General features: G+C 51.0%; 1 protein-coding gene across 1 annotated transcript in view; it reads right to left on the bottom strand.

Moving 5' to 3' along the window:
* Window positions 1–13,432, bottom strand: part of LOC134009535 (phospholipid-transporting ATPase ABCA1-like) — a 117,929-nt gene that overhangs the window by 5,300 nt on the left and 99,197 nt on the right. Inside the window, 4 exon segments of the mRNA XM_062449043.1 lie at window positions 6,824–6,916; window positions 8,482–8,585; window positions 10,565–10,699; window positions 11,825–11,966. Coding sequence (XP_062305027.1) covers window positions 6,824–6,916; window positions 8,482–8,585; window positions 10,565–10,699; window positions 11,825–11,966 — 474 coding nt within the window.

Here is a 13,432-nt window from a genome sequence, read left to right as displayed (position 1 = left end):
GACATTTCCCATAGATGTGTTTTTCCTGACTCTATGCTTGAAAAACGAAACGTATTCAGAAAGAGTCGCATGACCACTAACTACACACCTCAGTGAGGCCTGAGAAGATACAAATAAGATACAAGAAGTCAGTCTGAGGTTTTGTTGTGAAACCTCAAATTAATTGAAGAGGAATGTGGCAATGAAGATTAATTATGTGCTTGGAGGTTAGCGCTGGCACAAATGACTGTGGTTTCTCATTAAGCCCATGTCTCCAAAGAAGGTACTCAATGTATAAACAAAACATTGTTACAAAGACCTTGGCAAGTTAATTACTTGTAAGAGAAGAGTCATGAGTGTAAAGTCATCAGCTTGCTAAATGTACATTTTTAAACACCCATTATCAAACGCACCAATCTGGTTACATGACTAAATAAAATTGCTCTGTTTCCTAGATAATAAATAAATATTCAAAAACCAGGGCCAGGCATAAAAAGCAGATGCTTATTGGTGGATAAAATACTTCACAGAGTGCTAAAAACAACCCAATAATTAACGTTCAGCAATAGTCCTTGGATAATGCTAAGTCTAGCATGCACAGAAGCAAGACACTTTGCCTTGTTATTTTGTCGTTAGCGCTCTTATGACCCGTTGTTTTCTACCTAATTAATCCCTTAATGTTACATTTACTCATGGAAGTGTCCATTGTGCCTGGTAAGTGCTACGTGTAGGAGGAGGCAGGGGCTCCCTCAGTGGCAATTAGAGTTATGGTGAATGGGCAGCCTCCGTTTCCCAGGGGGCCGAGCGAGGGGGGAGGTCAGTTGGATACAGGCCTTGTGAAAAGGAGGTAAGTCATCTAGTAAACAAGATGGCTCAGAGACGGCAAGGGGATCATAATTCTGTCAGGTCACTGAGGAGATGCAACGTTTAAAGCACTCACCGGCAAAACACCCAAACAGCGAAACACTAACAGAGTAATGGAATTTAAAAAAGGTTACCCACAACCTCTCAAACTTAATCAAAACATCATCCATCTAATTCCTTTGCCAGCACAGTGTTTCAGTAGGCCCATGCATAGGTTGTGCACAAACCGCAAAGTTAACAAAACACAAAAGCATCGAGTCGTTGTTATTGCACATCCCTCCCCGTTTCCAGCCGCCCTCAACAAGCTCAATTCACCACCCAATCAAGAGGACCGGCGACGATTTAGCAGCGATGGAACGCTCCAGACGTATTTTGTAGAGCATCGCTGAAGGGCGTCTGTCGACCGCGGCAATCAAACGTGGCGCGCCGATGGCTGTTAAGGGCACATCAATTAGCTCTCTCTAGTTCTCGCCCCGCTATGTTTTTGTCTCCCTCCCCGTCACCAGTCTGGGCTAAAAGGGAAAGCAGCAGGAGGTGAATGCTTTTCTTTTTATTCATTCCTCTCGGCGTTGGTTCCCTAAACAAGCTGTATTCACGAGCCTGCCTCATGAGAGCGAGATGTGAAACCACTGATCACAGTGGGTCACCACAACACAGCGTACCAGGAGCAGAGGTAGCTGCATGAATATAATGAGTGCCCGGCTGGCCCTCGACAGAAACCTCTCCCTGACATCCGTGCCGAATACCTTTAAGATGCCATTTCTCCCCCCCCCCCCCCCCTCTCTTCCCGTGGACAACTGAAGGCGGTCTCCGCTAATGGGATGTTGTGTCAGTCTGGCGACCGGACCCTTCAGTGTGGTGGTGCCCCTGACCCCGCCACGGCTTCTGCTCCCTGATTACAATCCTCTCAGCCCGGCAGGAGAGCCCACGCTCCGTGTCATTTCCAACAAATAACAGCCAGCCTCGGAGACGAGGGGGAGGACCAAGACACCGCACATTCCCCCCGTGACCGGGGACAACAGGAAGGTCACCCCCACCCGAGTAGTTGACTACCGCCATATTTTACGTGTGGATGGGGAGGGAGTCACACCCAGGGCTAGCGGCGTGAAAAGTTTGGATCGAGGCTGGAGGTGACTCAATGGGCTCTTGGTGGGCTTGCCGGGCAGAGCTGTGGATGGCACCGCCACGGGCAACGGCTGGAGGGATGGAGCGCCGCCATGTTTTATTCAAGCCTGGTCACACGCACACACAGTCCGTACAGGACATGCACTGTCTAAAATGTAACCATGCCCATTTGTAATAATGTGCATGGATACACTGCATGCACATGCTCGTTCTTTTACAGCTGGCCATTCTTGAGCACTTGGGCACACAGGAAAAGTTCACGTGTGGACTCAAGTCCTCCCACCAACGGATTTGGAGTATCTGTCCACCACAGGCGGTATTAATTGCAGCTCCAACGCTGTTTCACTGTAAAGTGCGAGCAGCATTATTTGCCCATCCGTCTGAGCAACTGACAGACACTTAGCCACAGTGCACCTGAGTCAATCCACAAAGGAGGAGACTTTATTTACTGGAGTCCTCAACAGGATTGATCCAAACTTTCTACGCGGTCTTATAAAACTCTGAGCCGTATTGCCTTAATGCATTAAAGGCACTTTGCGGTTTCTTTTTTTATATCTCAGTCCTTCCCCCCTCATAGTGAGCGAGGGGAGGAAAAGAAAGTTCCTGATGCAGGCCCTACAGTGCGTGTGTGCCCACTGAAAGAGCCTCAATAAGCAGACTAGCAATATGAGAGATGGCTGTCAGGAAAGAAAGGAGAGAAACTGCGTGGCGTTCCGAGTTCTCGGCTTGACAAGTTTACAGGAAGGGGGGCTTTCTCGGGCACTTGTTTATTGGCAGTGCACTCCATTTCGGTTTACTTAACACCTGGGAGCTCTCCGGATTGTAAAGTGAGAAAAAAAACGACTTTACGGCCACTCATTCATTTCCCCTTTTCTTATGGCTGTAGCTTTCATATATATTCCTAACCCCTGTGAGCGATTGACAGAAAACGCATTGCATCGAGTCGATGGGAGGGGTGAAGGTGGTGGTGCCGGAACAGTCTTTTTTCACAACCCAACAATCACAGAGATGGACTATGAAGGAGCGTGTTCAATACGGCGTCCGATGCCCCCTAACCCACCTTAAGAGGCTCCCACTGTCTCAGTCTGTCCTGTTTAAGCCTGATTGATATACAGGAGGGCCAGCGCTGCTGTAAGGCTGGCTGACAGGCAGCGCCGTCGTAAAGACTTGCTCACGGACGTCCTGGAGAGGGCAGCACTAACAAGCTCTTCAGCGGGCCGGGCGAGCCCTGGCCACCAGAGGGAGGGGGAGAGAGGGAGAGAGGGAGGGGGAGGGGGAGAGGGAGGGGGAGGGGGAGAGGGAGAGCTAGGGAGAGGATGTGGTAGAGAGAGAGAAAGTGCAGGGGAGAGGGAGAGAGAATAAATGTGTGGCAAGAGGTTTTGGCAGGACAGGAGGTAGATGAGCAGAGGAGACGGGCGTGGGATAAGGAGGGGAGGGGGCGAGTGGTGGATGAGGGGGCTAGCGTGTATTACACACACCCCACAGGGGGTCAGCATGTGAGAGCTCCCGTCCCTGCAGTGAGACTCAGCACTCTCCCTCGGGCTGAGATGAAGGGATGGAGGAAAGGGGGGGGACGGGACTGGGAGGGGGGAGAAAAACCACCATCATCTATACAGGTCAGACGCACCGCTGGCATTCTGCCCCTCGCCCCGCCACACACCCCCAGGTAGCTTAATGGAAATGTTCCTCTCCGCCAAATCGACGGCCGCTCGGGTAATAGCAAAACGTGGCGGGAAGTCCGTCACCTCGGCGTGACGCGAGCCTGGTCGGGGTGAAGCGAGCGGCGACGTCACGGAGAGAGAGGCCGACGGCGACGGATGGAGTTGGGCCGCGCATCACCCGCGATCGGCGTGAGAAGGCCCCTGGATCACACGGCATCGGCTGCCCTCCTGGCGGGTTCTGGGTGTCCGTCCTCATCGCTGACGAGGGGGCGGGGGCGGGGGGGGCGGTGCATTTCTCAGGTGCGTGCATGGCGGGGTGGCAAGGAGGAACGAAAACGGAACAGACAGTCCCTTAATTGCCTTTTCGGTCATTACCAAAGCCCACACCTCATGAAACATTAATTACAGCGACTGCCGACCAGATAGGGACGCTTAATTGGAAATTATTCACTGTGTCTGTGCGAACCAAGCAATATCGTTACCTTCTAAAGTACCCTCCCCCCAACAACCTTTTCACAGAACTTCAATTACCACGAGGAAAAGGGAGGGGAAAAAAGAAACATCAATGGATTCCTCACTCTCTGTTTATCTCTCCGAAGTGAGTGATTTGTGTGGTGTGACATGCTGGAGAGATAGCAGAGAGCTTGTTAACCCTATCCTGTCCTTCCTTCCCTCCCTCGCTCCCTCCTTCCCCCTCTCCCTCCTCCTGTTCCTTCTTCCATTCACCTTCCCTGCGCTCCCGTGGTGTTCATGAAATGATTTCCGTGGCTGCGTTTCCCGTCTCGTGAGGGCGGGATGTAATTGACACGGAGGATCTGTCCATTATCCTAACATCTGGGAGGGAGGGGCGGCACACGCCTCTTCCCCTCTCTCTCTCTCCCTCCCCTCAGCCTCTCCCCCTCTCTCTCTCTCCCTCCCCTCAGCCTCTCCCCCTCTCTCTCTCTCCCTCCCCTCAACCTCTCCCCCTCTCTCTCTCTCCCTCCCCTCAGCCTCTCCCCCTCTCTCTCTCCCTCCCCTCAGCCTCTCCCCCTCTCTCTCTCTCCCTCCCCTCAGCCTCTCCCCCTCTCTCTCTCTCCCTCCCCTCAGCCTCTCCCCCTCTCTCTCTCTCCCTCCCCTCAGCCTCTCCCCCTCTCTCTCGCTCCCTCCCCTCAGCCTCTCCCCCTCTCTCTCTCTCCCTCCCCTCAGCCTCTCCCCCTCTCTCTCTCTCCCTACCCTCAGCCTCTCCCCCTCTCTCTCTCTCCCTACCCTCAGCCTCTCCCCCTCTCTCTCTCTCCCTCCCCTCAGCCTCTCCCCCTCTCTCTCTCTCCCTCCCCTCAGCCTCTCCCCCTCTCTCTCCCTCCCCTCAGCCTCTCCCCCTCTCTCTCTCTCCCTCCCCTCAGCCTCTCCCCCTCTCTCTCGCTCCCTCCCCTCAGCCTCTCCCCCTCTCTCTCTCTCCCTCCCCTCAGCCTCTCCCCCTCTCTCTCTCTCCCTACCCTCAGCCTCTCCCCCTCTCTCTCTCTCCCTCCCCTCAGCCTCTCCCCCTCTCTCTCTCTCCCTCCCCTCAGCCTCTCCCCCTCTCTCTCTCTCCCTCCCCTCAGCCTCTCCCCCTCTCCCTCTTTCCCTCCCCTCAGCCTCTCCCCCTCTCTCCCTCCCTCCCTCCCTCCCTCCCTACCTTGTGCTCTCTCTCTCCCTCCCTCCCCTCAGCCTCTCTCCCTCCCTCCCTACCTTGTTCTCTCTCTCTCTCTCTCTCTCTCTCTCTCTCTCTCTCTCTCTCTCTCTCTCTCTCTCTCTCCCTCCCTACCTTGTGCTCTCTCTCTCTCTCTCTCTCCCCCTCCCCCTATCCCTCCCTCCCTCCCTTGCTCCCTCTCTCGTCCACCTCTTACTGCACCCCTTCCCCTTTCCTGGCGACGTAAGCGACAAGAGCCTCGGAGAGGAAGTGACTATGGTTCAAATCTGAGAAGGTATCCTTGACAAGGCTTCTCCTGTTGTCCCTTTTTTATATATATATATATATATGGCGTCTCACGGAAAAACACCAGGACACCCACCCCCGACCGCCCCCCTCCATTCTCCTGTTTTTGACAAATGGTCCATCCGGACACCTGGTGAGGTGCTGGTCGTCACATCCCCCCCCCCCCCCATGCCCCTCCCTCCCCGGCTGAAGGTGTGGCACCATCACAGCTCACGTTGCTCTCTCTGCACACACTCTCCCCCACGTGCACGCGCACACACACACTCTCTCCCACAATTGCACACACGATCACACTGCTCTCACTATACACACTCTCCTCCATGCACACACATGAACACTCTCCCTTTTTCCTGTGCAACGTTCTCCGTCTATGGATGATCAGACACTCGCAGCTGTAATAATGTCACAGAGGTGGCCCTGACCTAATGCATGGCCCCTACCACCCGACCGGGTGCCGGGGCACGGGGGTGGCCAGGAAAATGTCAGGTGAATACCAGAGAGCATAGTTAAGTGCTATGAGTTAAGGTCAGGTGAAATTGGTCATCGAGACCTGGCAAAATGTATTAAGAGGCTAGAATAAAGGCCATTAAGAGTGGCTGTGATAAGATGGAGTTCAAAAAGATTCACAGCCACAAAGAGGAAGGCAGATATTTAAAGCGACGTTTAGTACAGCAGATGGATGTTTCGAATGGTTTAGTCCAACAGCCGTGACGCAGAAAGAAGTTGATTCCTATTGCAGATACACGGCCGGTATGAAAAAGAACGAAGCAGAAAACTACTTAAAAAAATAAAAAAAACTATAATGTTCAAAGAAGTCAAGTTTAATTGGCAGGAAATGCAAGGTAGAACAGGCAACCGTACCATTCAGCCTGACGCATGTCTGAGACAAGGTTAGAACAAAATACCATGAATGGGGGACAAGGGAGTCATGGCCACAAATTACCCATGAGCCTCAGGGATAGTGCCTTGCCCTCTCATAATCAAATAAAGAGTCCCTTTCCCCGTTTGTGTAGTTACACACTCTTTACAACAACATATAAACCTGCTTTGTTTCGTTTAATGGAGTTCCGTTTCCTTTTTAGTAGAGCGTGTCCTGGGTGGGTAGTCGGAGCACGATTGAGCATAAACAGGCACTACCTGCCACACACTTTAGGGGGAGGGAGGAAAGCGTTTGGAGAAAGCCATCGTCATCAGGATTATCATTGCAAAGCCTTGACTGAGGTTGTGTCCGTGTGGAGCCTACCTGCTCTTCAGGTGCTGGATGCTGCCCAGACACATGAAGCGTCCGTTCACCATGATGGCCATGCGGGTGCACAGAGCCTCACACTCCTCCATGCTGCAGGGGAACCGGGGAGGAACAGAGAGGAACAGGAGGACAGGGAGGAACAGGAGGACAGGGAGGAACAGGAGGACAGGGAGGAACAGGAGGACAGGGAGGAACAGGAGGACAAGGAGGAACAGGGAGGAACAGGAGGACAAGGAGGAACAGGGAGGAACAGGAGGACAGGGAGGAACAGGAGGAACAGGGAGAACAGGGAGAATCAGGGAGGAACAGGAGGACAGGGAGGAACAGGAGGACAAGGAGGAACAGGGAGGAACAGGAGGACAAGGAGGAACAGGGAGGAACAGGAGGACAGGGAGGAACAGGAGGAACAGGGAGAACAGGGAGAACCAGGGAGGAACAGGAGGACAGGGAGGAACAGGAGGACAGGGAGAACCAGGGAGGAACAGGAGGACAGGGAGGAACATGAGGACAGGGAGGAACAGGGAGGAACAGGAGGACAGGGAGAACCAGGGAGGAACAGGAGGACAGGGAGGAACATGAGGACAGGGAGGAACAGGAGAACAGGGAAGAACATGAGGACAGGGAGGAACAGGAGTACAAGGAGGACAGGGAGGAACAGGAGAACAAGGAGGACAGGGAGAACAGGAGGACAGGGAGGAACAGGGAAGAACAGGGAGGAACAGAGAGGAACAGGGATATGGATCAATTTCAGGGGAAACAGGGGTTTAAACATGTTTATTTTCATTCAAATTCAAGGACCAAGTTCAATTTGATGTCGCACCAAAACAGAGCATTTGCTCTCTGTGTGAACCAGGCCAACCTACGCACCTGGACGGTTTCCAGGTAAACTATGCAGATGAGTTGCAAGCGTGCGTTGATTATGAATATCTACCCTCCCGTGATTCATTTAACAACGCAAGCATCAACCAAATCCGCTTTTCCCGCCTCCCACTTGGGTAATGGCATGCTTCACGACCCCCCCACCCCTGCGTGGTCATTTGTTCATATCTCCTCCGTCCGACACCCCTGGGCCCACCCCGCGACAAATAGAGTAATTAGGCAGGGAGGTGTAGAACATCTGCAGAGTTCCATTCTCTGGTACGCTGCGTTCCTCCTGCCTCTTTGCCTCTCTCCCGCCGCCGTCTTGGTTGGAGGATGAAGGATGGCGTCATTAGGATTATGACTTTGTAAAACCTGGTGAATGTCCGCTTGACAAACAAAAGCACCTGCTGTCGACATGGACGATTGGACGCAAGTCAGGCGTCGACGCTGAGACAACAAATCCCCTTTGTTTTCTGGGGCTGCCGAAGATGGGAGGGGGGGGGGGGATGGATGATGAATTCCGAGCTGTAACGTACAAATACTGTTCCCCTCCTGTCTGCTGTAAATCCAACTGAATTTGGGATTTGGAAACGCGTGTGGATTTGGGCAAACGTAAAACGGATCAACGAGACTTGTAGGGTCCTCGCGTCATGGAGAGTATAACCGGAGGTATAACCCTCTATCGTTTCCAGATCCTCGGAATACACGTCAAAATGTAAGTCACCCGCAGTCTAGTACCGTATATGAAATGCACACTGTATGGAATCTTGCCGGTGTGTTTTGGTGTGGGTCACCTGTGCGACGTCAGAATGACCGAGCGTCCTTCTTTGATGACACTCAGGATGCAGTCCCACAGGAACCTGCGAGCTTTGGGGTCCATTCCTGTCGTCGGCTCGTCCTGCAGTCACATGACACCAAACATCATCTTCACGCATGTCTCAAAAGCCATCTTAAGGTGTCTTATTGTACAGTATAGTCATACATTATATAGACAGGACTTACTGTCTTGACATACAGTATAGACATACATTATAGTAACAGTTACCTGTCAAGACATTTCAAAGTTTTAGTGCATTAAATAAGTGTCATGGTGACAAACGTTTGACCAACTTTTGACTGGAGACCACTTTTGGAACGACTCGGTAATTGGCTGCCCTATAACAGCTTTTTCGTACCGTTTTCACATGAAAGTGTGCTTATGTTTGGGCAGGCTTCTGTGACACTGACCAGTGAGATCAAAGCCGAGCAGAGGAGCTTTACATTCAGAGAGCTGCCGGGAGACTAGAGGGAGCCCGGAGGGTCCAGACACTTTCAGAGGCAGCCAAATGAATTCACACAAGACCTCTCTCTCCCTCTCTCTCTCTCCCTCTCTCTCTCTCTCTCCCTCTGTGTGTCAGACCCAGACACACACAGACGGACGACATATGCATGCACATTGACTCACTTGTTGTGTACACGCACACGAACTGAAAGCATATAAAATGTGCACAGGAATTTTGTGCACGAGAGCTGGCACTCTCGACGTGACATACGCACACATACACACACACACACACACACACACACACTCTCCTGACATTCCCTCTCTGACGAACACATACACACACAATCCCCACACTCTCCATGTCTCAGTCAGTCCTCGGGCTAGTCTGCCCATGCACGATTAGGGAGGGAGGCAGGACTCAGTCCATTGCCTGTGTTCCAGGCCCTGCCAGTACCCCAGACAAATCCCACAAGGGATCCACATCGCGATGCCGACTGTGTCCCCGCGCAAATCCGGGGGTTCCAGGGTGCCTTAAGCCAGCCGGGCATGATTCGATGTTCTACCACACAGAACAGACACAGTCTCTAACTCAAAATCAGACCTAGCTTGCTGACAGAAACACAGTAAGCCGTCTGGGCAACAGCATGTGGCTTTGAGTTTATTTTCCTATGACTGTGTTTATTCCATGTTATTCTGTGTGCACTCTGTGTAGACGGTGCGAACAAACCCAGGTATATAGCTAGAGCAAAACAAGATCTCACGGGAGTCTGTTTGAATTTGCGTTTTGAAAACGAAAAGATAAGATTTCAATGACAGTACTTTGAGATAACCTTTAAGGTCACTGACTTGTAAGCAAGTTATTCTATCAACCATGCGTTTAATCTCTGTCAAAAATAAATAAAAAGACTTCCCTCATCGTAAAGGATGGCATGAGGCCCAATCAAGGTTCCATGTTCTCTCCATGATAAAAACCATTCTAGAATATCGCCAGTGCCACTAAGCTTCCTTGTTAAAGTCCTAAGGCCCACCGAATGTTCTAAATAGCAGACAAACAGCGATCTGTATGCTTTAAACTCAGAACGAGATTGAGCAGTCTATGAAAAATTAATTAGAACGTGACCAGAGGCTGACCCTCGAAATACTGAGCCCTTTTCCATCTTACTTGTAATTTACTTCTAATCCTCCAGGAAATCCAATAAGGATTTGATAGTAGGATGAAAACAAATGGAGGATCAAACTATCTTTCCTTTATTGAAAATACCAAATAGCCTCCAGAAAACCCCTACAATCTCTGCTACCTTTTATTTTTCATTCTCTAGTGAAAAGCAAACAAATATGATTGCTACAGCAAAAATAGCCTAACTGCCAAAGAAAAGAGAAATACTTCATTTTTTGAATAATTTGCCTCTTTTGCGTCAAACCACAATACTTATGAGTAATAACTACAGACTCTAATGTCTTAGTAAGGTCAACAGCTATAAACCCCAATAGTTAAATTCTGTTGTTGTGCAGAAATAACAAAGCTCTTTATTCAGCCTCTACTTTAACTGTGATTATTTGGTTTAGTTTGCAGCAAGGTGCTTCTCATCTCAGCCTGGGGCCCGCCTTCTTACCAGGAAGACCACGGGGGGGCAGCCAATCAGAGCCATGGCGGTGGAGAGCTTGCGTTTGTTCCCGCCGCTGTAGGTTCCGGCCGACTTGTTGGAATATTTGACAAGGCCCAGCTTTTGGATCCCCCATTCGGCAACCTAATCAATAAAAACACAAATCCCAATTTCTCATTCTCTGGAAATGGTACTGTATTTTTTGCTCATGCACATAGACACGCGTTTACACACATGCATACACAGTTATTGCAGTCAATCCGGAACCTGATTTATGGTCGTTGGGGAGTTTCTCGGATGAGCAGGCATGTTGTTTGGAAATCCCCACACACAACCTTGATCCAGGGCCACCACGGTGAGGCATTGTGGGCCAGAGGGCCACAACAGCAGCCCCTCTCAAAACACTCGCCAGAGGAGAAACTTCCAAAAACTCCATCACAACAACCACAACCTTCCAGAGGCTCCACCCCAACCCAGCCAGGCATTCATTTACAGTGAATTGACACGTCCCTCTAACAATGTTGCAAACTTGACAGCTTCCTGTTGGGAATGCAGAGCCAAAATGGCCACTGTTGGTCCTATTGACTGCCTTGGGCTCGGTGCTGGCGGCATGAAACTGGGTCCCAGTGCCCCCGAGGTGCTCCTCCTAGATCAAAGGCCTGGCTAGTGGTGAGAGGGCCTGGAGGCTAGGCTTCTTCCCTTTTGATCTTGGTGCTGTTGAGGGGAAGGGGGGTGGGGTGGAGGCAGGCTGGAGCTGCCCATACTACTGGGGCCTGGTGAATAATAGAACGACGTTACCCTGTGGCCAGGACTCTTCAACCAGCTACCCTTATTTATAATATATGGCTGCTTCCATTGAGGTGATCTATCTCTTTAGTCTGCGCTAGTCCACTATAGGGCTGTCCACACGTCTGTGTGCTTCTGGAAAACTCCTGCCACTGTGAGACGGGGGGGGGGAAACTTCTCAAACAGAAGTGTTGTTCGCTGCAAAGGCAAACTTCATGATATGCCAGTTTCCCTGTTAGATTACAGTACATATTTCGCCAATAACAACGGGTGTCAGTCCGGTGTTTAGATATTTAGCGCACCCCCATGGCTCGCTGTCTGTCTTGTTTTCTGTCTCCATACCAACATACGCGAGGCGCTCCCCGCAGCACAAATTAAATCAAGCCGGGCCTCACGACACCGGAACGACAATGGCGTACGCCCGGACTGGACACGTCGCATCCGGGGGCAAAGGTCGGGAGTCTGAAGGGAGGGAGACGTTACCGTGGCAACCTCCTTCTCCGCTACGCCGCGCAGGCGGGCGTAGAACTCCAGGTGCTCGCGTCCAGTCAGGAGGTCGTTGATGGCGTCGAACTGCGGGCAGTAGCCCATGTTCTGGTGCACGTCCCGCATCTGCGTGCGGATGCTGGAGGGGGGAGGAGACAGGCGTTAGAGGGTTTCCTTCGGCCGGTACGGGCTGCAAGGAGACGAGGCCGCGCTCGAAACGTGGTTCTGCAAATGTAGAAAAACACATGTTCTGCTGTGCTCTGCTCATTTATTGGATTCAACCTGCAGTTTATCAGATTCCTTCAGGCTGATTTAGGTGGTTGGGACTTGCACTCATTTACACTCATATCATAACCACTTTGCTTCAAAGGGAGACAGATGTTGATTCGGGTGTGATTGAGAAATCAATTCGGCGGCCTACAGAACAGCGGATGCGAGGATGGTATTTGAGGATGGGTATTTCTTCTCGCGCACGTAATGCGATGAAAAGGGCCCATCTTCCATACTCATGGAACATGGCGCGGCATAAGGCAATAAATAAATCCCCCCACCATAAAAAAAAAAAAAAGGCTTGTTTTGTGCGTGCATGTGTGAGGAAAACAGAGGGTCTCTAGTGACTCTGCCTCTCAACTATCTGTCGTCTAAAATTAGGCGAGCTATGGCATGTGTGTTCGCTTCACACCGTGGGGCCTATCTTTGTGTGTCATTGTCGCTCGGTTGGAAGGTGAAGGATAAAAAACGGGGAAAAAACGGGGAATAAAACAACATGTCGGTAAACTGCACAGCTTCCTGCTGTCTTTAGAGACTTGAGTTAATCTGCCTCACGCAAGGTGGGGGACGGCTGGTGCGGGGGCGGGGGGTAAAAATGACGTAAAAACGTCACCCTGCTGTGACACAATAGGAAGTAATCGCTCACAGGGTGGCTATAATTTGCGTCACGCTTTACCTAAACTTAGACAATACCAATTTGAGATTTTATGGGGCATGCTGCTGTTCTCTGTTAGCTGTTCCCACAGTTCAGATTCTGACAGTTCCCCCCACATCTTATGCATTGTTCAGATCTGAAAACAACAGAAAGTGTGTGTAGGGGGGGAACTTTTCTCAACTCCCCCTCGTCTGTTCTTCTTTCCCTGTGGGCTCTGAGATTGTCTTTGATCTCCGTTAGCAACCATAATTAACATTAGCGTTGCCGTGTTGGTCTCTCCTTATCCAGCTCAATGTCGCTTTTGTTGAACACAAAACCAATTACAGGTTTTTCACGTACATAACTATAGCAACAACCGAGTGAAGCCAAACAACCCGGCGATGGCCGTTCGTCTCGGATTGTTTCCATAGAGATACCAGAGCTGTGAAAAGGAATTCAAAAAAAGAAAAAAAAAAAAAGAGAGAAAGAAAGACATAAAACTCGAAAAAGAACTGCACTCGCTGCATTAGAGTGGATGAAAGTGTCTTATTTTTGAGCACAGAAACTCTTGCCTCTCAGATTGTACAAGGCTTTTCTGGTGTCTGGCTGTGAGTGCGGCAGAGGGTGATAGAGGGAAAGGCAGGGAGGAGATGTGAGGAGGAATGGAATATGTGAGAGACGGAGGGAAGAGGAGGAATGGA

This window comes from Osmerus eperlanus, chromosome 23 (genome assembly GCF_963692335.1).
Source record: "Osmerus eperlanus chromosome 23, fOsmEpe2.1, whole genome shotgun sequence".
NCBI classification, from domain to species: domain Eukaryota; kingdom Metazoa; phylum Chordata; class Actinopteri; order Osmeriformes; family Osmeridae; genus Osmerus; species Osmerus eperlanus.
The sequence above is the reverse complement of the archived record's forward strand: the minus strand, read 5'-3'. Positions and strand labels throughout refer to the sequence as shown.